Source organism: Lissotriton vulgaris, chromosome 7 (assembly GCF_964263255.1).
Source record: "Lissotriton vulgaris chromosome 7, aLisVul1.2, whole genome shotgun sequence".
NCBI lineage: Eukaryota > Metazoa > Chordata > Amphibia > Caudata > Salamandridae > Lissotriton > Lissotriton vulgaris.
Genome location: NC_141695.1, coordinates 548,931,751 through 548,953,905, shown reverse-complemented (window position 1 = coordinate 548,953,905; position 22,155 = coordinate 548,931,751). Strand labels below are relative to the sequence as shown.

The 22,155-nt window shown below is 48.3% G+C and overlaps 1 protein-coding gene across 2 annotated transcripts in view; it reads right to left on the bottom strand.

Annotated features, from left to right (window-relative positions):
* The window catches only part of PIK3R6 (phosphoinositide-3-kinase regulatory subunit 6), a 688,429-nt gene that overhangs the window by 63,309 nt on the left and 602,965 nt on the right, over positions 1–22,155 (bottom strand). The window contains exons 18-19 of one of the 2 annotated variants that reach the window (XM_086930634.1): positions 19,193–19,480; positions 17,037–17,410 (exon numbers count right to left, since the gene is read on the bottom strand). Coding sequence is in view for 1 of the 2 variants with exons in the window: in XM_086930633.1 (XP_086786759.1) it covers positions 12,643–12,733 (91 nt within the window). In the remaining variant the exon portion in view is untranslated. Of the gene's footprint in view, positions 1–12,642; positions 12,734–17,036; positions 17,411–19,192; positions 19,481–22,155 lie in introns of those variants that run through there. The other variant, XM_086930633.1, reaches the window with a different exon arrangement.

Genomic DNA, 22,155 nt, shown 5'->3' with positions numbered 1-22,155 from the left:
GTCTCTGTGAAAAGCTACACCCGGGCTCAGGGCCCGCAACGTTTTATTTCCCCCACTTAATTGATGCGCTTCATATTGCCTTTGTGAACGCTACACTTTGCCCTGCTGATTCGCAGTGTACGCTCCGTGTTGCCTTTGTGAGCACTACGCTTCGCCTGCCGGTTGGTGGTGTAGGCCTTGTACTGCTTCTAGAGCGGTACGCCTCGCACTTCAGTGGGTTATCAGTGCGCCGTACACCGCTCTCTGGTCACCATTCCACCCGTACCGCAAGATGCGCGAGTTGCGGTAGGGACACCGGAAACCGCCCGGCACGAAGCGCCCCGGAGCGCTGAGAAGCGTACAGTTCGCCCCCCACCTAGCCCCAAAACAGCAGAGACACGAGATTAGGTGGTTTAAGAAGGGTAAGAACCGAGAGAACCTACCAATTGAACATTCTGGAAAGAGCTTGATAACATTTGAACTGTAACCAAAGAAAAAGAACATTGCCTAGTAGAGATCTGGTGGCCCCCCCATAGCTAAATTAACGTGTTATACAGTCTTGTGATATTTGCCTGCATAGATATATTATTTTTTACATTAAGTATTCATATTTTTACATAACCAGTGACTGGTGTCCATTTGTTGGGGGATTAATGTATTTACAGTATGTACCTACAAATGCTTAACCATAACGCCTGAAGTTTAGCCTTGGTGGCTCACGCCACACACCATGAGGGTGAGCAAGGGTACTTCTGAAGGGGTCATCCTGCGCCCTGACTTAGAGGAGAGGGTCCCTGCTTGTCACAAGTGAATACTTGTGCCAACCAGAGACCCCCAAATCTAACAATCGGAATATGGAAGTATGCATCCTAAAGGTCTAGAGAGACCATATAATCTCCTTTGCGAAGTAAAAGGAGGACTTCTTGTAATGACAGCATGTGGAATGAGATTTTCTTTATGTATCTGTTCAGATCCCTGGGGTCCATTACCTGCCTCCATTTGGAAGATTGTCTCTTCTTTATTAGGAAAAAGTGTGAATAGAATCATGTCCCTTGTTGATCTGATGGAACTTCTTCTATCGCCCCTTTCATTATGAGACATAAAATTTCTGCTCCGAGGGCTGCAAGATGTTTTTGATTTTTGCAAATTGGTGGGCGATTCAGAGGTTTTTGTGAATTCCAGGGTGTGACCCTGTGTAATGATGTCTAACACCCATTTTTCCAATGTTATGGACTGCCAATGTGGTAGGAATTGAGAGAGGTAATGGAACTGAATGATATGAGACTGTGTCGGAGGCGCCTGAAGAATATCACTGTCTGCGACCAGAATCTTGCTTTCCTCTTGCAGCAGATTATCTCCTCCTTTGTTGCTGAAAAGATGTATTAGAGGATCGATATTGTTGATTGAAGGAGTACTGGAGGTAACCCTGTTGATGGTACGGTTGGTACCTATTCGGTTAAAAAGAGGAACGTTGTTGAAAATGTCCTCTCGATCCGCTGCCACAAAATGACTGATAACAGCCCTGTTGCAAAGATCCCAAAGATCTAGCAGTATCTGTGTCTGCTTTTATACCTTGAAGTGCCTCGTCAATATGTTTTCCAAACAGGCTTTCTCCATCAAAAGGCAGGTCATAATTTTTGATTGGACTTCAGGCCTAAAGGATGTTGATTTGAGCCATCCTTGCCTCCGTAGAGCAACCGCTCCAGCCATTTGTTGAAAAGCTATAGACACTATGTCCATCGCTACATCTATGGACTCAGATGCTGCTCTGGCTCCATCTTGTAAAATTGTATTTGCTTCGTCCTTTTTATAAACCGGAAGATGTGAAAGGATTGGTGCGATGTCAGACCACATCTGCCTGCTAAATCTACTTAGAAGAGCCATTGCATTTGCTGCTTTGATAGATGCTGCTGCCATGACTACAAAGCGCTTACCAATACTATCCATTCATTTACCCTCTTTATCAGGAGGCGCTACGCAGGTTGTAATCGGATTTTTGGAGCGTCTTTGTGCCGCTTGAGTAACAACCGACTCAGAACGATGATGTCCAATTAGACATGCAGGCGCCGTCTCTGGAGCACGGTATTTCTTATCCAGTTTGGGAATTGAAGCTGGAACTGATTGCGAGACGACTCTTTGAAGACATAAAGGAAACAAGCACTTTCTTTAACCGGCATAGAAAGCTGAAACCTTTTTGCAGCTTTTTCAATTAAATCATGGAAGCCAGCTATATCTTCTGGCGGAGAATTGGCTTGAGGCAATGGTGACGCAGGAGAAGTTGGAACGATGTATTGGTCCCATTCATCCCCAACTACATCATCCTGGGGAATCTCTCCTTCCTCAGCTTGATCGTCATGATCAGAATCCATTAAGTCATCCCAAATAGTTTTTACTTTCGCAACGTCCACACGTTGAACTGGAGGAGGAGACTGAACTACTGGTGTTTCCTTCACAGGTTGAGGAACATTTGCAGGAGTAGGAGCAGGGACTGGAGCGTTATCCTCCGGAAAACGACGGTAACAACTGTCTATCATGTGCCTTAAGTCTGAGATTAAAAATACAGGCCTCCTCCCGAACATTGGGACTTACTTCCTCCTCATCCTCATAATGATAAGCCTGATGGAAAGAATCATAACGCCTCTTACTGGATGATTTTTGAAAGAAAAGTGTTCTTGAACTTCCTGAAAATCTTCCTCTTCGAGCCTTGACTTTTAATATGGAGCTGCGAGGGACTGTAGGCAACTCCATAAGGCCCCTCTTCTTCAGATTCCTGGCAATCCAGAATAGTGGATGGAAGCAGTGGTGAAATCTTGGGAGTGGAAAACTCTCCTTTTTTACTCGTCGACGAGCCAGTCAATGGGGCAATCCTCTGTATGGATAAGAAAGTAAATGTCATCATCGTCGGAGATCCAACAACTGTCATCGTCGACCATTTTCTCGTCGTCGACGGGGCAAATGATGGGAACGTCGTCGACGAAGATCTTGCCTTCGACGAAGGCCTGGCACTCACCGTCGACGGAGTCGTCATAGTAGTCGATGTCGACGACGCTATTGTCATCGAGATGATAGTCGTCGGGGTCGTCGACGGCTTCGTTGGAAAATCGGACAGGAATGTCCTTAGTTTTCGACACCTTCTTTGATTTTACCAGCTTTCTGCCTCTTCAGATCTCCTTTTTCCTCAGAGGACTCTCTCATGCTTCTTAGAGGTGTGTCCTTTGGCTTCACCATCAGATTCCGAGTCTGTAGATTTTTTCTTTTGAAGCCATAACAATAGACGAGCTTCTCCATCTTTAAGTGTTTTAGCAGAGAAGGTGCGACAATATTTGCAGTCCTTAGGAACATGCTTGGGATACAAGTAGTACAAGCATTTCTTGTGTGGGTCCTCGGAAAATAATCTGGCTTTGCCACAGGATCCGCAAGTTCTGAAAAGTCTCTACTTGGAGCCTTCAGACATTTTAAAGTAAATAAGCTTGAAAAATCAGTACCTTACTTCCAGCTGTAGAAGGTCAAAAATTCAGCAGAGAGAAAAACTGAGCTGAGCTCAGGGAGACTCCTTCTCACACAAAGGTGGTTGGAAATCTGAGGTATGGTGGCTATGCTGGGAATGGTGTAGGCTGGTGCTGGCAGCTGATTGGCTGTAGTTTGGGCCACATAATGAGGAGAGGTTGCCTATTGTTTTACTACTCTATGGTTTCTAGGCAGTTTTTTCTTCCACTGCTATGGTTATTCTTTACCGAGAGACTCTCACCATGACGACGGGGAAGATACAAGCATTTGAATCTATGAAAGATACAATACTGGAGAACTGATAATGTATTAATAACAATACATTGGCACAATCATCTCTTTATTAGATGATTCGGTCATTATTTTGAACCAGTAATATGTAAAAATGTCTCCATTTTTTACATGAGTGATTTTATACAAACGGAAATAGTGCTGTGAATATGTAAAATGTTACCTGAATGAAATAAAATAAAAGGATAAGTAAAGTTGTATTATAAGGATGAATTTAGGAAAATAACTTGTTTTTTAGGAAAACAAAGAATAGAATTGTTATATGCCTATGTTATTCGCAGCTTGAAGACATTCCTTATGGAACAACGCGCGTTGGCTCATGGAATGTTCCCTATGATGGAAGAATGAGTCGAGAAGTTGGCATGTCATTTTTTACAATGAATAAAGAATGAAATAATGGGCAAGAAATCCTGCATCTCTATGCTGCAATTTTGGACAGTCAAATAAGTAATATAGAATGTAAAACAAACTGACTGCAAACTACTGCTGTAAATCGCTAGCACCATTTACTGTGACATATCCAACTTTAAAGGTTCTCTTCAACCCTGACCCTAAATCTGGAGACATAGCAGGTTTCCCGGGTAAATGACTCTTTACTGCACATACGGAGAAAACGGATTTTACTATGTTTCAATCTTGCTATCTTTCTCCACCAACTGCAATCCTCATATTATGTGACTAATTTTTCGAAGGATTGTGATTAACTATAGATAAAGAACAATATATCATGTGATATCAGTTTCCGAGGAGGGTCACAATCCTATTGTTTTCAAGGCGCACCATAGCGTTTGACCCCGAAGTGTTGCATGTAGGAATGTTTTCTCCTCAGTGCAACTCTGTGAGCCTGACTCAGTCATAGAACTCTGCCCATACTTGTACACTTTTCTATCGAAAGTACTTTTACACTTTTTCACACAACGGGTGTAGCAGTATGCCTGAAAAGTTACAATGGACACAGGTTTCTAGGCTTACAAGTACACTAGTCATGTGACTTTTTTTTTTAATGCCTCTCTCCCCCATGGTAGATTTGTAGATAGTGTATAATTCTGCACACTGGGAAAGGCAGCCAATTGTGCACATGCAAATTCTCATTTGATTGTTTTCCCCCCATGGAGGAGGCCCTTCTCTCGCCCCAAACCAACTCTCATGATTTGTGGCAGAGTTTGATCCATTCAATTGTTATCTGGATGGCAGTGTTGGGGGGAGTTATAATGGGGCTTTGTGGGGGAGGCCGACCGGAGGGAGGCTTGCCCCCCCGGGGAAATTTGGGGCCCCGGGAGGAAGGGGAGGGGGACAAGATAGACAGGGGACAGGAAGGAGTTTTGGGCTGGTTGGGCATCTTGGGGGGATTTGGGCTTCCTTGGGCTAGCTTTGGGCTGGTGGTAGGTTTGGGCTCCTTTTGGGCTGGTGTGTATAATACCGGCCATGTTGGGTCACTGTCCACCATCTTAGGGACAGTGACCCAGCAGTCGAGGTGTAGGCAGGAAAGTTTTGTGTTAGCAGTTGATTTGCTTGCTGCAGTGTAGGTTTTGTAGGTTTGGTGTTAGCGGTGGATGTTCGTGGTGAGCGGTGGTAGGCTTGAGGCGCGAAGTTTGGAGGCGGTGCTACAGCGGTGGTGGTTTGCGAGGTGACGAAAGCGGCGTTTACCTAGCATGGCGGAGGCAGGGATGTCAGACCCTCGAGTGCGGGAGGCGCTGAGCCTCCTGGGTGACGCGGGCAGGATGGACCTGCTGAGAGGCGATATTCGGGTAAGGCTTCCGCGGCGCGCTGCTGATGGCGCCGCGGCGGCGGTTGCGGCTTGTGAGCCGCCGAGATCGTGGGTGCGGAGGGAGGAGGGGGAGGGGCGGGGAGTCAGAGTGACGCGCGGCGGCGGTCGGCAGGCGGCTGGGGCACCGCGACGGGGGAAAGGGCCGGGGAGGAAGAGAGCAGGGGCGCGGAAGGCGCCGTTGACGTTTGTGGAGGGGGCTGGGGGGGAGCTGACTGCACTTTAGAGGCGGATGGGGCACAGGAGGGGGGTGTGGGGGGAGCGCAAGGAGCGGCCAACGGGGGGGGGGGGCGCTAAGGGGAAGAGGAGGAGTGCCCGGTTGGAGGTTCTGGCAGGGGGGCAGGAGCCTGGGTGCAAGAAGGTGGCGGGCTTGGGGGGAAGGGGGTTTGCCAGGCTTGCAAGGTGGGGGGAGTGGGGGGGTGGGGGGCCGGCCCTGGGTGCAGGCGGGGGGGTGGAGCTGGGGGCCAGAGGGAGGGGGGTGGATACCCGTTGCTGATAGAGGAATCGGAGGAGGAGGAGGGGGTAGGGGCAGGGGGGGGGAGAGAGTGAGCTGGATTGGGGGTCATCGTTGGACGGGGAGGGGGGCATGGTGGGGCCTAGCAGGCCAGCGTCGCCGCGGGGGGTGAGGGGGAGGGGTGGGGAGAGGCGGGAGCGGAGAGGGGGTGGGAGAAGAGAGGGGGAAGGGGGATGCAGGGAGTGGGGTACGGGGGCAGGTCGCGGGGATGTGGGGCGTGTGGGGGTCTGGGGGAGGGCGCGGGAGGGGACTGGGGGGCACGTTGGGTGTAGGGTGGGGGGACGGGGGGGACGTCCGGCGCGACAGGGAGGGCATTCAGCGGCATGGGGGAGGGGTGCGTCAGGAGGTTGGGGGGGCGAAGGAGGTGAGTTTACATCGGCATGCTGGACTTCCCAGCTTTTTTCTTGGCAGGAGCAGTTGGCAGGGGGCTCGGGTGAGCAGTATGCGGCTCCAACCCGCTGAGAGGATGGGCCGGCTCTGCCTGGTACGGGCGGTCGCGCTCCACCGAGGGACCATGCACGTGAGGACAGTGGATGGCAGGGCCATAGGTCTCCACTGCCCCCCTCCCGATGGGTCAAGACGGCCGCCGGGGGACAGGGATGGAGTGAACGTGTGTCAGGCTACTCGGATTACCAAACGGAGAGTGGGAGAAGGGAGAGCGTAGACTTGGGGTCGGTGATGCAGGGGTGCAGGGACAAGGCAGGCTTGAGCAGGGTGAGCGGAGAGTTGAAGTCGGAGGAGGAAGGGGAGCTTCGGGAGGGGGAGGGGGACACGTGTAATGCTGTTGGAAGTATTTTGCAGGTATGCCCCCGGCAGACGGTGCCGCGAGTGACGGCCCCCCCAGCGGAACTGGTTAGGCGGCGGGATCCGGTGCGGACGCCAGTCTTGACCCCAGGTAAGACCGGAGCACGGATGGGGAGTGGCTTGGGCAGGCCTCATGGAGGCCTGGTGACTGGAGGTGCGGATGTGAAGGAGTGAAGTAGTGTGGCTCACTGGTTAGAGGCGGCAGACCCGAGAGCAGAGGACGGCCCGGGACCAGGGTTCGATTCCCGGTGCGGCAGGTTTCTGGACCAGGGTCAGCGGACTCGATAATTCTCTCGCCTCGGTGCCCACTCTGATCAGCGATCACATTCGGCAACTCTGGGCATTAGCTTGCCTCATCTTCACTAACGGCCCCACCAGACCGCCGGGGATGCCTGGTCTCACCCTGGAGATACCCATTAAGGGACCATCTCTCAGGGAAGCCAGGAAGGGTTTCGCAGCGGTCGAAGCGCCTTGGGACCCTACGGGTAAGTAGTGCGCTATATAAAATGCCAATACATTTACATGCCGGGGGGGGTGATTCGGGTGCGCCTCGGAGAGGCCAGGTGTCTGTGGGTACGGATGCAGAAGGTGGGGAGTTGGTGAGACTGGTGAAGGGCAGGTATGTGATGGATGCGGGGGTGGGTACAGGGACCGAGGGGGCGGCGGGAGACGCAGCGTCTGCAAACGCGGGGACGGGGGATGCGGCGACGTCTGGAGGTGCGGCGGCGTCTGGCGGCGGGGAGAAGGAGAGTTGTGATGTGCCAGTCAAGAAGCTGCCGTATATGGGGGTGGCGGAACCACTGGGGGAGCACTTGTCACTGGCAACCAAGGAGAAGATCTGGAAAGGGGAGTATGTGGAGATTTTTAAGTTGCTTCACAGGGAGTTGATGGCCGAGGAAGGTTCGAAGGAGGAGGAACAGGAGTTAGCTAGACGCCCCAAGGTACCAGTGACCATTGACAATTGGTCAGGTTCCTTCCTGATTTATGCTAGTGTCTACTGCGAAAAGTATCCTGACAGGTCGGTCGCTTTATTCAAGTATATGGATGTAGTGCGGCGGGCGCACATGACATACGGAGGTTATGCGTGGTCACATTACGACGAGGAGTTCCGGGCGTGCATGGCTTCGGACCCGGAGGCGCAGTGGGGAGAGCTGGATGTGGACTTGTATCAGCAGACGGTGAGCGAGGCGAAGTTTGGCCGCATCATCTACATGGCCAGTGGGCTTCCGCTGGCGACGCCCCCCTTTGCGGCCAGCCCCACCTGTGGCGGGGGTGGGGTCGGGGGACACCAGAAGTACGAACAGCGTTGGGGCCTGCTGGGACTTCAATAGGGGCTCCTGTCTCCGGCAAGTGTGCCGTTTTCAGCACAAATTCTCCATGTGCGGGAGGAGACACCCCGTGGTGCGCTGCTGGGGGCTCGTTGGAGGGCCCGCACAGGGGCAGCAGTCGGCGCCAGCTCCCGCTGGAGGGAAGGGGGGTGGCAGGGGCGGTGCCATGGGAAAAGGCTCGTACACCGGTTAGGCTGGACAGGCTCGAACCTGTCTTGGCGGCTTATCCGCGGGCGTACAATGCGGCCGTGCTGCGTCAGGGTTTCAGGGAGGGTTTTTGGTTGGGGTACGAGGGTCCGCGGATCGCTCGGTGGGCGGAGAATCTGAAGTCCGTGAACGCACACAGAGGTATCATCCGGGAGAAGCTTTTCAAGGAGGTGAAGGAAGGGAGGATGGTGGGGCCCTTTCAGGAGCCGCCCTTGCCGGGCTTGATCATTTCCCCGATTGGAGTGGTTCCAAAAAAGGAGCAGGGTCAGTTTCGACTGATTCAGCATCTGTCATGGCACGTCTGTGAATGACTACATCTCGGCAGAGTTGGCGTTGGTGTCGTACTCGTCCGTGGACGTGGCGAGGAGGTTGGGGACAGCGGCAGGGCAGGGTGCACTCATGGCAAAATGCAATGTCAAATCTGCGTTTCGGTTGTTGCCGGTGCATCCGGCGGATCACCAATTACTGGGGATTCAGTTTGACGGCCTCATTTTCGTGGATAGAGTGCTTCCCATGGGGTGTTCCGTGTCGTGTGCATTGTTTGAGAGGTTCAGCTCCTTCTTACAGTGGGCTTTTTCCTGGCGCACAGGTTCTGAGATGGTGACGCACTACCTGGACGATTTCTTCCTGGTGGGTCGGCCCGGTTCGATGGACTGCCGGCAGCAGCTGGACAGTTTTACGGACTTGATGGGTTACTTGGGGGTCCCCTTGGCGCCGGAGAAGGCTCAGGGTCCCAGCACGGTGCTGTCCTTTCTCGGTATAGAGCTCGACTCAGTGGCCATGGAAGCACGCCTATCGGAGGAAAAGCGGGCAGTGATGATGGATTTGGTGAGAGACATGTTGGCCAGGCGAAAGGTGAAGGTGCGGGAAGTGCAGGTGTTGCTGGGGCATCTGAATTGTGCGTGCCGAGTTGTGCCTGCGGGGCGGACGTTTTGCCATCGGCTAGGGCTGGCATTGTCTGGTCTGACGTTGCCACATCATCACGTACGCCTATCGGCGGGTTCGAGAGAGGATTTGAGCATGTGGTTGGCCTTTTTGGGGCGCTTTAATGGAGTGCCCATGGCGCCGCCGGAGGACTGGGAGTGGGACGTCACGATGTCGTCTGACGCAGCGGGAGTCGGCGGTTTTGGTCTCTACTGGGCGGGGAGATGGAGCGCAGAGCAGTGGCCGGCTCATTGGCAGGCGGTTGGATGGAGTATTGCGTTCCTGGAGCTTTTTCCGTTGGTGGTGGCAGTGACAGTTTGGGCGCAGGACTTGGCGCACAAGCGAGTCTTGTTCAGGGTGGATAATATGTCGGTGGTGCAAGTGGTGAATAGGCAGTCCGCGAGGGAGCCCCAGGTGCTGAAGTTGATGAGCGTTTTTGTGTTGAAGTGCCTGGAGCATGACATTCTGTTTCAAGCTCAGCATGTACCGGGAGTGGACAATGACATTGCGGATGCTTTGTCTCGTTCACAGTGGCAGAGGTTCCATGGGCTAGTCACGGAGGCGGCCGCAGTCAAGACGCGGGTGCCAGAGGAGCTTTGTTTGGTGGGACAGCGCGGGTCGTTCAGTTGGTGAAGGCGTCTCTGGCGGCGTCCACGTGGAAGGCTTATGAGCAGGCGTGGCTGAAGTTTCTGCGTGGTGGAGCGGTAAGGCAGCGTGGCCATTGGCGTCGGGAGGAGCAGGTGGTGCGGTACATGCTCGGGTTGATGGACAAGGGGCTGGCGAGGGTGACGATTGCGGGAAAGTTGGCGGGGTGGCGTTAATGGGGAAGCTCTGGTGGGGTTAGGCGCCTTCGGCGGGAGAGCGTCTTATGGAGGGTTGGGAGAGGGAGAAGGGGGCGTGGGTGCGGCAGCGACTTCCTATTACGGAAGGGATGCTGGAAGGTTTGGTGCGCCGCTTACCGGAGGTGTGCAGGGATCAGACAGACGGTTTTGTTTTCCACACTGATGTCGTGGATGTTTTTTGGAGCGTTCCGGGTGTCTGAGTTGGTTGGGTTGCGGGGACGGCCAGGAGTGCGGTGGGGGGAGGTAGATTTGCAGGGCCGGGAGTGTGCGACGGTCGAAGACTGATCAGCGAGGAGAGGGTACTTGGGTGGTGCTGGGTCCTGGTTCAGAGGCGGTGTGTCCGGCAGAGTGGGGGAGACGACTGGCGGGGGGACGGGCGCAGGACGGTGGGGAGGTTTTTGGTGGGGGAGAGGCTGGTCGGGTGACGGCAGCTCAGCTGCTGTGGGTCCTGCGGTACGCCCTGTGGTCTATCGGTGAGGACCCCAAGGAATTCGGGACGCATTCTTTTCGCATTGGTGCAGCGGCGGAGGCGGCGCGAAAGGGTTGGGGCAAAGAAGAGATCAAACTACTGGGACCCTGGAAATCGGACTGTTATAGGACGTACGTCAGGATGCGGGGGGTAGCAGTGGAGTGAGGTTGACATGTTTGGCCCATTACTTACACATGTATCTTTGCATGTGCGGTGGCGGGGCCTACGGCGGCGGCGATGAGCATTTATGTGGTGGGCCATTCCTTTGTTAAGAGAGCGGAGAGGGCCGAATGGGAGAAGCACAGGATCCTAAATTTGGAGTTAGATGACCAGTTGTTTCGGTGTCATTGGAGGGGAAAAGGGGGCATGCGTTGGCATGAGTTGGTGCCGGCTTAAAACAATGTTGTGCGGGGGGGGGGGGAGGGGGGGAGGGAGTCTGTCTGGATGTGGTAGTCATCCACTTGGGAGAGAATGACTTGGTGCTGTGTAAGAGACTGGCACTTGTGAAACAGAGGAAGAGGGATTTGCTGGAAATTCGGAGGAAGTGGGCGGGGTGTGAGGTCATCTGGTCGGAATTCATTCCTAGACTATGCTAGAGGGGGGCAGAGAGGCCTGCAGCTATTGACAGGACACAGAGGAAAATTAACAGGGAAATGCAGGCTTTCTGTGGGAAGGAAGGCTTGGGTAGGATGGAGCACCCGTAGTTGAGGTATGGGGCAGTGTATTTTTTTCATGGAGGACGGCGTGCATTTGTCACGATATGGGATGGAGCTCTATATTGTGCAGCTGAAGGAGGCAGTAGATAGGGCTCTTGGGGTGCGCAGGTATCCGAAGGTGCAGGGTCCTAGGGGGGGGGGGGGGGGGGTCGAAAGCCTTATGGGGCTTTCGAGTGGCGCTTTTTCCTAGTTTAAGGGGGGGTAGGATAGGAGGAATGAGGTTTCCTGGACAGAGGGGGAGGGAGTGTACATATGGCAAGCGTTTAAACAGTTGAGGCAGGCGTTTGGGTAGTTGGTAATTATGTTTATGCTGTTTGTGGGGTAACATTTTAGGGGTGGGGTCGGGGGTTGTGTCAGATATGTATATATTTCATTAGGCCTAGTTTTGTATGGGAAAGGCCAAGGATTTGGTATTGTGGTAAGATGCACCTGTTCCCAAAAAAACGGCCTTCATCACACACCTTATATTGTCTCCAGTCGGTCTCCCCCACCCGTCGTTCGTCACTGGAGGGATCAATGCTAAATCCACATTTTTGTCAGTTTTCCCATTACCACCCTTTAAGTTAGACCACATATTCTTATGCACACATGATCTACTGCTATAGAGAAATAATACTCTTGGGAACCATCAGGATGCTAAAGAACAGTGAAACTTGCTTTCTGTCTTTGCTTCCGCAATACATCAGGAGGTTAGTTTTAGCTCCTAGTACAGCCCAACATACAATGAGACGTCATGCTTTGCTAGAAATACATTTCTGAAATTCAGAATTTACCTTCAGGCATGTAGTAGTGTGTATTAGCTATGGGTGTGTAAAGTTGTGTGATTCACAGCTGTGCACACATCTTGTTAAACTGAACTCTACAGCTTTTACAAAGTACATTGTTTGAAGAAAGGGCCAGCTACCTGTCCCATCCCCTGCTGAGAGCCCCACCACTCCTGGCATCTTGGACCTGACCGTCAGTTCCTCTGGAGTAGGTCTCAACCTTACTGGGTGGGACATACTTTGGCTGGAACTCATCTGAAATGCTGGGCCAGGTGGGTTAATCTTTGCCTCAGATGATTTTGGTAAAATTGCAAAGAGAGATGATGCCAGACTATCCAAATTGGCTCCAGTCATTTCTTTCAGCACTTTGACATAAAAGCAATTGAAACTACCCAATCACTCCTGTCAGAAGGATTACAACCGGCACCGGGACACTCTGTGGAGTAGCAGCGCGCTCTACAAATACCTAGTTATCATAACATAACAATATTAAACAACAACATAATAGAGTGTGTAATAGCTATTTACTTACCCTCTGTTTCATTTGACGGAATCGCTTTCATAACGAGTCCTGAAGAGCGCAGTGAGAGTGTAACGTCCTTCTCTCTATTGCTTAGCAAGGCCTGAAAAAAATAGTTGAATATGCTATTTCATACTGGCAACAGTAGTAAACAAGCTTTGACAAGCCTATAAGTATGGTTCCGGGATATTGCACAATACCCCATTTTTTATATGTTATAGCACACCACATTCGCAAATAAAGAAACTATGTAGCCACCTGAAAGTAATAGCCATATGCCTAAAATAAAAAAGTAAAATTAAAAAACAGTGAACTATCCATGTAATAGAGCAGTGAGGAAGCTCCTAGTAAGCAGGTATACTTAGAACACGTATAGAAACAATTTTTATATTTAACGATCATAGAAAATTTGATTCTTATTAGTACAAAGAAAAGTTACTATTGGCTTTGAATTTCTAATTACTATGACCTGAAAACAAACAACACACAAGGATTACTAAAAATAAAAAGATTAAAAGAATGGAAAGAAAAAGCATTTGAAAAGTAAAGTGTTGGCCCACCAGCCTTGGGGCGGAATTTACTTCCTCTGAGGCGGATTTGAACGAGAGCAGGCACAATGCTGTCAAGCACAGCCCAGAGATCCAATAGCTGAGGTGGGCTTACTCGTTGGCCCATTCTGTGTGCTGTAGTGGATTAAAGCTAAATATGAATGAGAGTTGAAAAGACAAATGGATGTAGAGGTATATGTATGGATTTATTTTTTAGCCGGTTTTGTTTTCAGACATAAGGCTACACAAACAGCTCAAGCTGTTTCTAGGTCAGATCTAAACAATGAATTGCTTTGGATGTACTGAGCATATACTTTGGACGACAACAGTGCTGGTTGATGAACAATCCGGTTTCTAAAATGGTTTCTACAGTGAGTGCCTCAATGGACGGGAAGCATTAAGGAAATTCACAAAGAAAATAAAAGAGCTAGCACAATTCTCTTTGCAGGTGGCACAGTAAGGCCACTGACCCACTACGAGGAATCCCATTATGAATACTTCCAATTTGTAATAAGTTCCCCCTGCCACAGGAGTTTACAATACCAGGGTTACTGGCAACTCTGGGAATGTGCAGTTACCAGGGATCGTGAATGGCCCTGTGTTTCAACTAGAAATAAGCTAGAAATTAGGATTTTGTTTGGTGAGGGTGGGAATAAGGTCTACTGAAACTAATTCCACTGGAAATATTCCCCACCCCTCCATGTCTCATCAGGAGTTTTCAGCTGCTTTTAGTAAGCAGAGTCCTCAGTGAAATTTGTAATTCAGATGCTGCGGGAAATTTGTTACTGGCCCAATCAGAAACCTGTAATGGGGGGCATAGTAGAGTGTAATCCAGTCAACTCTTTCGTATTCTATCTATCTATCTATATAAGAATAGGGCTCATAGAATGAATTCTAGCAGGCATTATATGTATATTTGTTTGTCATTCAGAAAAATTGACTGAAATGTATTATTCAGTGTCTCCTTGATTCCACCCCTTCACTGTTAAACCAAGTTTGGCTCATATCTGCTGCTGAGAGCTAGCACTTTCCGCTATGTTTGGGGAGAGGAAGTGCAGCATAACAATGCAGTTTATGAAGCTGACAGACTAGACATGGTGTGATGAAGGATTGCTGGTATTGAGCGGCTAGAGATAATTTAAGGGTGGGCAACAACTATTCATGAAGGCCAATGTGAATTCAAAAGATAGCCAAATGACTATATTTTCCAAAGAAGTGATCCAGTAGAAATGAAAGTCTGAAATGGTGTGACCTGAATTAACAGCATTGGACATGCCTGCAGCCAATCAAGGACGATTGGTTGCTCACCCGTTTCTTTCTGGGAAAGCATTTACATAAGAAAGGGACTATTGGCCAACGGCAATCTATTAACAACAGTTAAACAATATCATAGGTTGAATTCCAGTTGTCACAATAATTCGAGCTAGCAGGAACAAAGTCATAAGGATGCCAATGCGACTAATGTTAATATTTTGCAGTTTTTTTATACAGCACCAGAGCATGGGAGCGATTTTTATTAATACCAGTTACATTACACAATGTCCCATTTCATTTTAAGGCAAAGAGAGAATAAGTGGTGTACCCATAATCAAAGGATGTTGAGACAGCACTGAGGCCAGGTTGACTACTTCTTAAATTAGCAGCCCTGGCCTCTAAGCCACATCTCTAATGTGCCCTGTTGCACACAGCACATTATCAGAGAAATATACAAACTGGGACACCAGTGGTGTAACAAAGATCACCTTTATTTCAGAAGATAAGTCATTTTTGCTTGCTAGGCTTGTTTACTGCATAAATGTTTCTACTCAATTCTAGGTGCTCATTAGACTCGCAAATACTCTTCAGACAATTCTTAGGTTGTGCTTTAATCAACTGCTTTTGTAGTAATGTGCTTGATTAAAGTCTTTATTTCACTCATTGCATCATGGTATAATTTTAAATGACTTCATTCCTGAAGCAATGACTTTCGTTGCATACCAATGAATATCCATTAAGACTATGGTGCTACTCTAGTAAGCTGGTTTGCATGTTCTAGAAGTATATCCATACAATTCATTCAAGGTACTCCTTTCTTATTTAGAAATACTATCTTTTAATGATTTTGAACAATTGTTATTTGTAATTAATTATGTAACCTGGAATATACCAGGAGATTTCAATGTTTTCTTTTCCTCATCACTTTGCATAGTTTTTAGTTCTTCTCTCCACTCAAAATGTACCCTTATTTAAAATTTCTAAGTGAATTCCAATGTTTGGATCTCCTTTTCAAATGCGTTTTAATTATTTCTAGGAACAAAGCTTAATTCTTTTGACAAGGAATTTTTTAATCGTTCCGTCGAGGCTTTTGAGGACAGGCAAATATTTTTGGTTTCATGGATCTACAATTGATTAATGGTTTAAACTCAACGTGCAAATTCCATCTAATTAAACACTTGATCATTCTTTAAGTCAAAAGAGTGTGTGTTCAATGTGTGCCACAAACGTTTTCTATTTCCTATGATAGTCTTTTATTCACTCCATCTATTTCATCTATTGCTTTTGTACAAATTTCTTTCGTTATCTGGATAACTCAGTTTTAATGCAAGCTATTTCCTCGTGTAGTTCTTCTGCTTTCTTTGTGAAGTCTTGTATCATCATAAGAATTATCAGAGGAACAATGGTTTCAAATCATATACCGTGTGTTGAAAAAAATCAGCTCTTACCCATTGATGGTTTAATCAGGATGTTCAACACTTCCAGGATATGTTTACACATACATTTTTTACCAGTGTTAAAACATACGGTTCTCTATGACTACGTCTTGGTAATTTTTATTTTAGTTTCCTAAGATTTAATTTAGAGGCAGTTTTTTGTTTTCAATCATTTTTACTGGACAAATTCACTACTATATAGCATTGACTAATACCACATACATATAAAAACAATTAGATGTCCGAAGAGTAGGAAATTTACACAATGTTTATAGTAATATCAATACACTCTGTCGCCCAGCTCTTCATAAGTTGAGGGTGTTGTTTAAGTGGCAGAAAGGTGCATGAATCGAAAAAAGAAGCAATAGCTTAGAACATTCACAACAGTTATTTAATTATACACGTGAAAATAAGTTATAACAAATCCTTTTTGGAAAGAGGTATCCTATTGTTCAGCAGTGTGCTAGCCTTCAACAAGCATTAGTGGTGAGAACCATCAAAACATTTCTGGAATTAGCTGCTAGCATTAAGGTTGTGCTCTGTTCCGGTTGAAAACATACATTTTCTGCTGCTTCGGTGAATATGCTTATGACTATTGTGAAAAACCCTTTGTGGCTCCCTTTCCTGCAGATAAGAGGAGATTTTCTTCACTTGCTCAAGTTTTTGCAACTGAGCTAATGGCAACGTAGAGGTTGTGGTTAAAAATATATATATATATATACTAGCTTACCCGTCACCCATTGCTGCGATCTCAGAAGAAAGGACATTTAAGGAAACTTGTTATGATAACATTTAATTTACATTGTGTCATTTTTATTGAAACTTATTCATTTTAATATGGAAAACATTTTAAAGTGTTTTAATTCTGTTTATTTATTTGAGTGCTTGTGGATACACAGTATTTTTTGTTTTTACGTCTGGTGCGTACACAAATAAATCTGAAGGTTTTCCGGCGCGTGAGCTGGCCACATACAGTTGTCCATGTGAGAAGCACGGATTCTCCAAATCTAGTCCACACACTTGCAGCGATTGTCCTTGTGCTTTGTTGATGGTCATTGCAAAAGCGAGTCGCACCGGAAACTGTAAACGTTCAGTATTGGAAAGATTATGAGGGCCCTGGGGGGCCGGGGGGCCAATATTTAACAAATGTTTCTTTTTTTTCTTTTTTGCCAGAAACCTTTGCGGGAGTGTACTCAACAACTTCCCAAAGTTTCATGCCGATCGGATGAATGGTGTAGTAATGCATAAAGGACAGACATACTTTCGTTTTTATATATATAGATTATTATATCTCTCAGTAGTCAGCTCATTTTTCCTAGTGACTGCCCTTTTAAGTTCCTCCATCTTTTTAGGTGATCCCAAGTTGACAATGATGGTGAATCTCAATCACAGCTTTGCCACAACCTCTGGTGGGAATTTTCATCATTCGATGTCCATCTACTGGAATGTGGGAGCAACACCAGAAATCTCTATAAAGAAGTTCCCCAGAATGTTTCCTATATTTTTTCTCTCTGGAATAAGGAAAAGGTCTAACACTCTCACCTTACAACAGAGGTCTTCAAACTGTGGGGCGCGACCCCCAGGGGGGCCCTGGAGTCCTGGCAAGGGGGTCGCGCATTCCCCCAGCTTCACTTGTCTCTGCAATTCAAAACGTGCGCTTTCCTTTAGAAAAAAGAAAGCCTTCCTGGGACGGTGATTTAGATCATTATCAGCTGCTCTCTGAATGAAATGAAAATGTAAAAGTGTAAACGATGCTTGGGAGTAGTTCTGGCTTATTTCTCTTGTTGTTAATTTGTTACTTCATTTAAATCTATGTTCATTTATAAGCCCTGGGCTAAAAGAGGAAGCCTTCCTGGCAATTAGGCATAAGGACAGACAGCGAGCCACACTAGATGGTAGGGACTGCCACAAGAATTCATTCAGTAAGATCTGGCTTTAATTAATCAAATCACTCCAAGCTTTGTGATAACAAAGATTTGGGGCCAGATGTAGGTAAATCCGATTTACCGACTTTTAAATACAGAGTCATACCGATTCGGTATTTAAAAGTCGGTAAATTGGAAGGAGGCAGATGTAGGTAAAAAATTACCGAATCTGTAAGAGTCGGTATTTACTGATTCTGTAAATACCGAATCTGTATTTCCCATTGATTCCTATGGGCCTTGAAGCCCATAGGAATCAATGTGAAATACAGATTCAGTATTTACAGAATTGGTAAATACCGAATCGTGCAAGGGTGCAGGGGGTGTCACTTTGACACCCTCCAGACCCCAATTCTGGACTTGTGTGCAATGTGGCACACAGACATGCCCTAAGGGCATGTCTGTGTGTCACATTGCACAGGTGTGCATGCACAGATGTGCATGCACACCTGAATTCGGTATTTTACTACCCAATAGGATTGGGTGGTAAAATACCGATTTTTAAGGGCCTGTGGCACTCTTAGGAGTGCTACCTACATGTGGTTTTGTCCGAATCGGTAAATTTACCGATTCAGTATTTTACCGATTCTGTAAAATTACCGATTCGGTAACTTTACAGAATCGGTAAAATATAGGCCCCCTGCATCTGGAAACCCTAATACCGGTCGGTAACGGCCGAATTCGGCCGTTACCGACCGGTATTAGGGCTCCTAAATCTGGCCCTTGGTTTTTGTGAGTGGAAGTGCAAAGCGTTACCAACTGGGCCTGAGAAGTGCTTGCTTTAATTTTAACTGCATTTAGACAGCCCTTAGTACCCCTGAAGAGGTGTTGAAGGGACAGCTATGGAAAAAAATTGCATTACAAACTTTGGCATTATTAAAGTCAACGCTTTGAAGGCACCATTTTATCGTAAAACCATTTCCACCTTTTACAGCATTCTATCTGACACTGTGTAATATAAGTATGAAATAATGACTTACATATTCGAAGTGCTCTCTGTCACAGGCTGTGACCTTGTAGCACTAATAATGCACATCACTAGTCTCCACTGAACCAACCAATATGTAATTCTGTGGCTCTCTGGTTACATGCAGACCTCTGTAGTGCTTTAACTAATAGAGGTTTCATAATGTACTGCAGTGCATTTCCCAATGAGTAACAACTTTATTTATTTTCCATTTACTACGCTATTTTTATGTCGATACCTAATGGTAAAATACCTCAGAAACGTAAAGAGGGCCTTATTTATGAAAATCGTTGCATCGCTGTGACAAAACAGCGAAGCAACAGTTGTTGATAGTTGTCGATAATGAAGAGTACACATTTTTGTCCGAAGGGGGTCCTTATGCCTAAAAAAGTTTAACAAGTGGGTCTCGACATCAAAAAGTTTGAAGACCTCTGCCTTACAATATTATTGAATAACTCACATTTATTCTCAAATAAAACCATAGAAAGTACGGCAGTGTCCCTAAAGTCCTACAGTTGCTGAAAAGCACCCTTCTGGTTTCGAATATGGGAATCGCAAGAAATCACATTTGCTTTTAGCATCTGGACTCCACTGACCTCTAAAATAAAATGTGACGTTTTCTGCAGTATCTCAAAGAAGACCCTCTTCCCCTATGTGATAGAAGGTATGTGGATCGGCTAGCTCTTCTGACCAAAAGGCTCTTAAGGAGAAATATTCACTTTTCTTTTTTTTTTTGTTAAAGATATTTTTATTGAGAGTACAGGAAGGAAGAAATAACAGAAGAGAGAAAAGATGGAAGCACATGAAATGCAAAAGAAGCCCTCGCAGGAGCAAACTCCATATGACCAAGGAGCAGTAACTTTGATGAAGATTCATACAGTGTGACAGCTCTAGGCAAGATAAGTCTCAAAGTCCGCTAGCAACAGCGTCGTGCCCAACAAGGAACCCTGGAGGGGCATTAACCCACATTGGCACCAGGCAAAAGCTGTCCGAGTCAGAGGCTCATTCGACCAGTTCACGTTACGCCTCCATGTTTCTTGGCCATGAGAAAGACATTGCAGCGAGGTCTAACGGAAAAACCCACCCCCCCTGAAGAAACAAACCAAAGCCCCCCCCCCCCAAAGGCTCCAGCCACCCCCCAACACCCCTCCCCCCAGTGGTGGCAGTCCAGCAGAAGGCATTCACTCAAACAGTCGTCACACCTGAAACAAATGTAAGGCACGTAAAGTGAGTGGGCAGACCACCGATGGCAAACCTCGAGAAAGAAAGCGGACTAGTGGGCCCCACCTGAAAGTGAAATTCTTAAAGTCACCTCTGAAAACATCAGCCATACGCTCCACACTCAAGAGCTTCCACAACTTAGCAAACCAGAGGGAAAGTGCAGGGGCCTCCTTCTTCCAAGCCGCAGCCAAGGTCAACTTGGCCGCGCCTATGCAGAGCCAAAGGATTTGTTTATCTGCCCTGGTCTGATGCTCTAAAAGCGGGTCCCGAAGACCCAGGAGCACAAAGCCTATGGAGTCCGGAATCGGGTAACCCAATACATCTTTGATATGAGACAGTATCTCCCCTCAATAGGGGCGTATAATAGGGCAGTCCCACCAGATATGGCAAAAATCCCCAAGGAAACCACAGCCTCGCCAACACCGATCCGATGCAGAGGGAAAAATCTTTTTCAATCGAGTCGGGTAAAGATACCAATCCATCATTGTTTTCATATGGGCCTCCCGGAGATCAATAGAATGATTGAATTTGTGTAAATCGCGCCAGAGGTGAGTCCACTCCTCGTCGGAGATATCTCGCCCCAGGTGCTCTTCCCACAGACCCATGTATCTAAGGCGAGGCGAGATAGCAGTAGTCAATAGAAGATCATAGAGGAATGAGATCACCCCTTTCATAGATGATGCGCGGGTGATATAGGATTCGAAATCCGTGGGAGGCCTCGTCGCTACATCCCGCACCTCTGGTGACAACGCCCAGTGGAGCAGTTGGGCGTGCCGGTAACGCTCGGAAGGTAGCACCGCGTAATCACGCATGCAATTATGGAAGGTGAGCGGCTCATACCCATGGAACAAGTGTGTGAGTGCGTGGCAACCCCCTGCCCTCCACCCGTCAAAGGGGCCCTCAACGAGAGCCGGCGGAAAGGCCGGGTTAAAGGGGATAGGCGTGAAGGGGGATGGGAAGGAGGTCCACCTCTCGTCACTAGAGACAGAGTCCCAGACCTTCAGAGTGGTACTCGTAGGAGTGCTAATGTAGGCGTTACGAGGCCGATCCCCCTTCGCCTTCCAAACCAGGTCCCATATCGATCTTCCTGCCACACTCCTGTCCATATGCAACCAGTGCTTCTCCGACTCCATTTGGGTCCACTCAGCCAGCACCCGGAGTTACGCCGCCTTATAATAGAGATGCATTTCCGGGAGGCCGACCCCACCCTTCTTCAGGGGCCGGCACAGCGTAAGAAAGGAAAGTCTAGCACGGCCTCCCTGCCAGATATAGCGCAGAATCATGGATTTAAGATGCCTAAAAAAATCCCCCTCCAGAGTGATAGGGAGTGCTTGGAACAGGTACAAGAGCTTGGGGAGCATCGTCATATTGATGGCATGCACGCGACCCATCCAAGAGATGAACATGGGCTTCCAACGGTTAAGCTCGGTCTGTATCTGGGACAGTAGGGGGGGGAAGTTGGCCGCATATAAGGTAGCGACAGACGAGGTCAGCCTGACACCAAGATACTGTATGGAGGAGCTAGACCACGACAGGGGCGTGAGCGTGCAGATGCGGTCCACCTCAGCGGGCGGCAGCGTGAGATTGAGGATGTAGGATTTGCCGGGATTGACCCGAAACCCGCCACCGCTTCGAATTGAGAAAGCACTTCCTGCACCCGTGGGAGGGAAGTCCCCGGGTCCGCCAGTGATAACAAAACGTCGTCAGCAAAGAGGGATATTTTATGCTGCTCCCCCGAAAAGGGGAGACCAACGATATCCGGGTCCTCCCGCACCCTAAGGGCAAGAGGCTCAATGCTGAGCGCAAAGAGTAGGGGAGACAGGGGGCAGCCCTGCCTCGTACCCCGGGAGTGTGCAAAGAAGGGTGAAACATGGCCATTCACCAGAGCGTGGACCATGGTAGTTGGTCCGAAGCATATCGATAAATTTGGGTGAAAAACCAAAGGCCTTCAAGGTACTAAAGAGGAAGTTCCAATCCACCCGATCGAACGCCTTCTCAGCGTCAAGGCCCACCAAGACCGCCGGAATCTTAAAGCGATTGGCCTTCTCGATCAGGTGAATCAGCCTTCTGGTGTTGTCGTGGGTCTGGCGACCTTTTATGAAGCCCGTTTGGTCGGGATGAATAAGAGCAGGCATGAGGTCCTGGAGCCGGGCAGCCAGGATAGAGGAGTACAATTT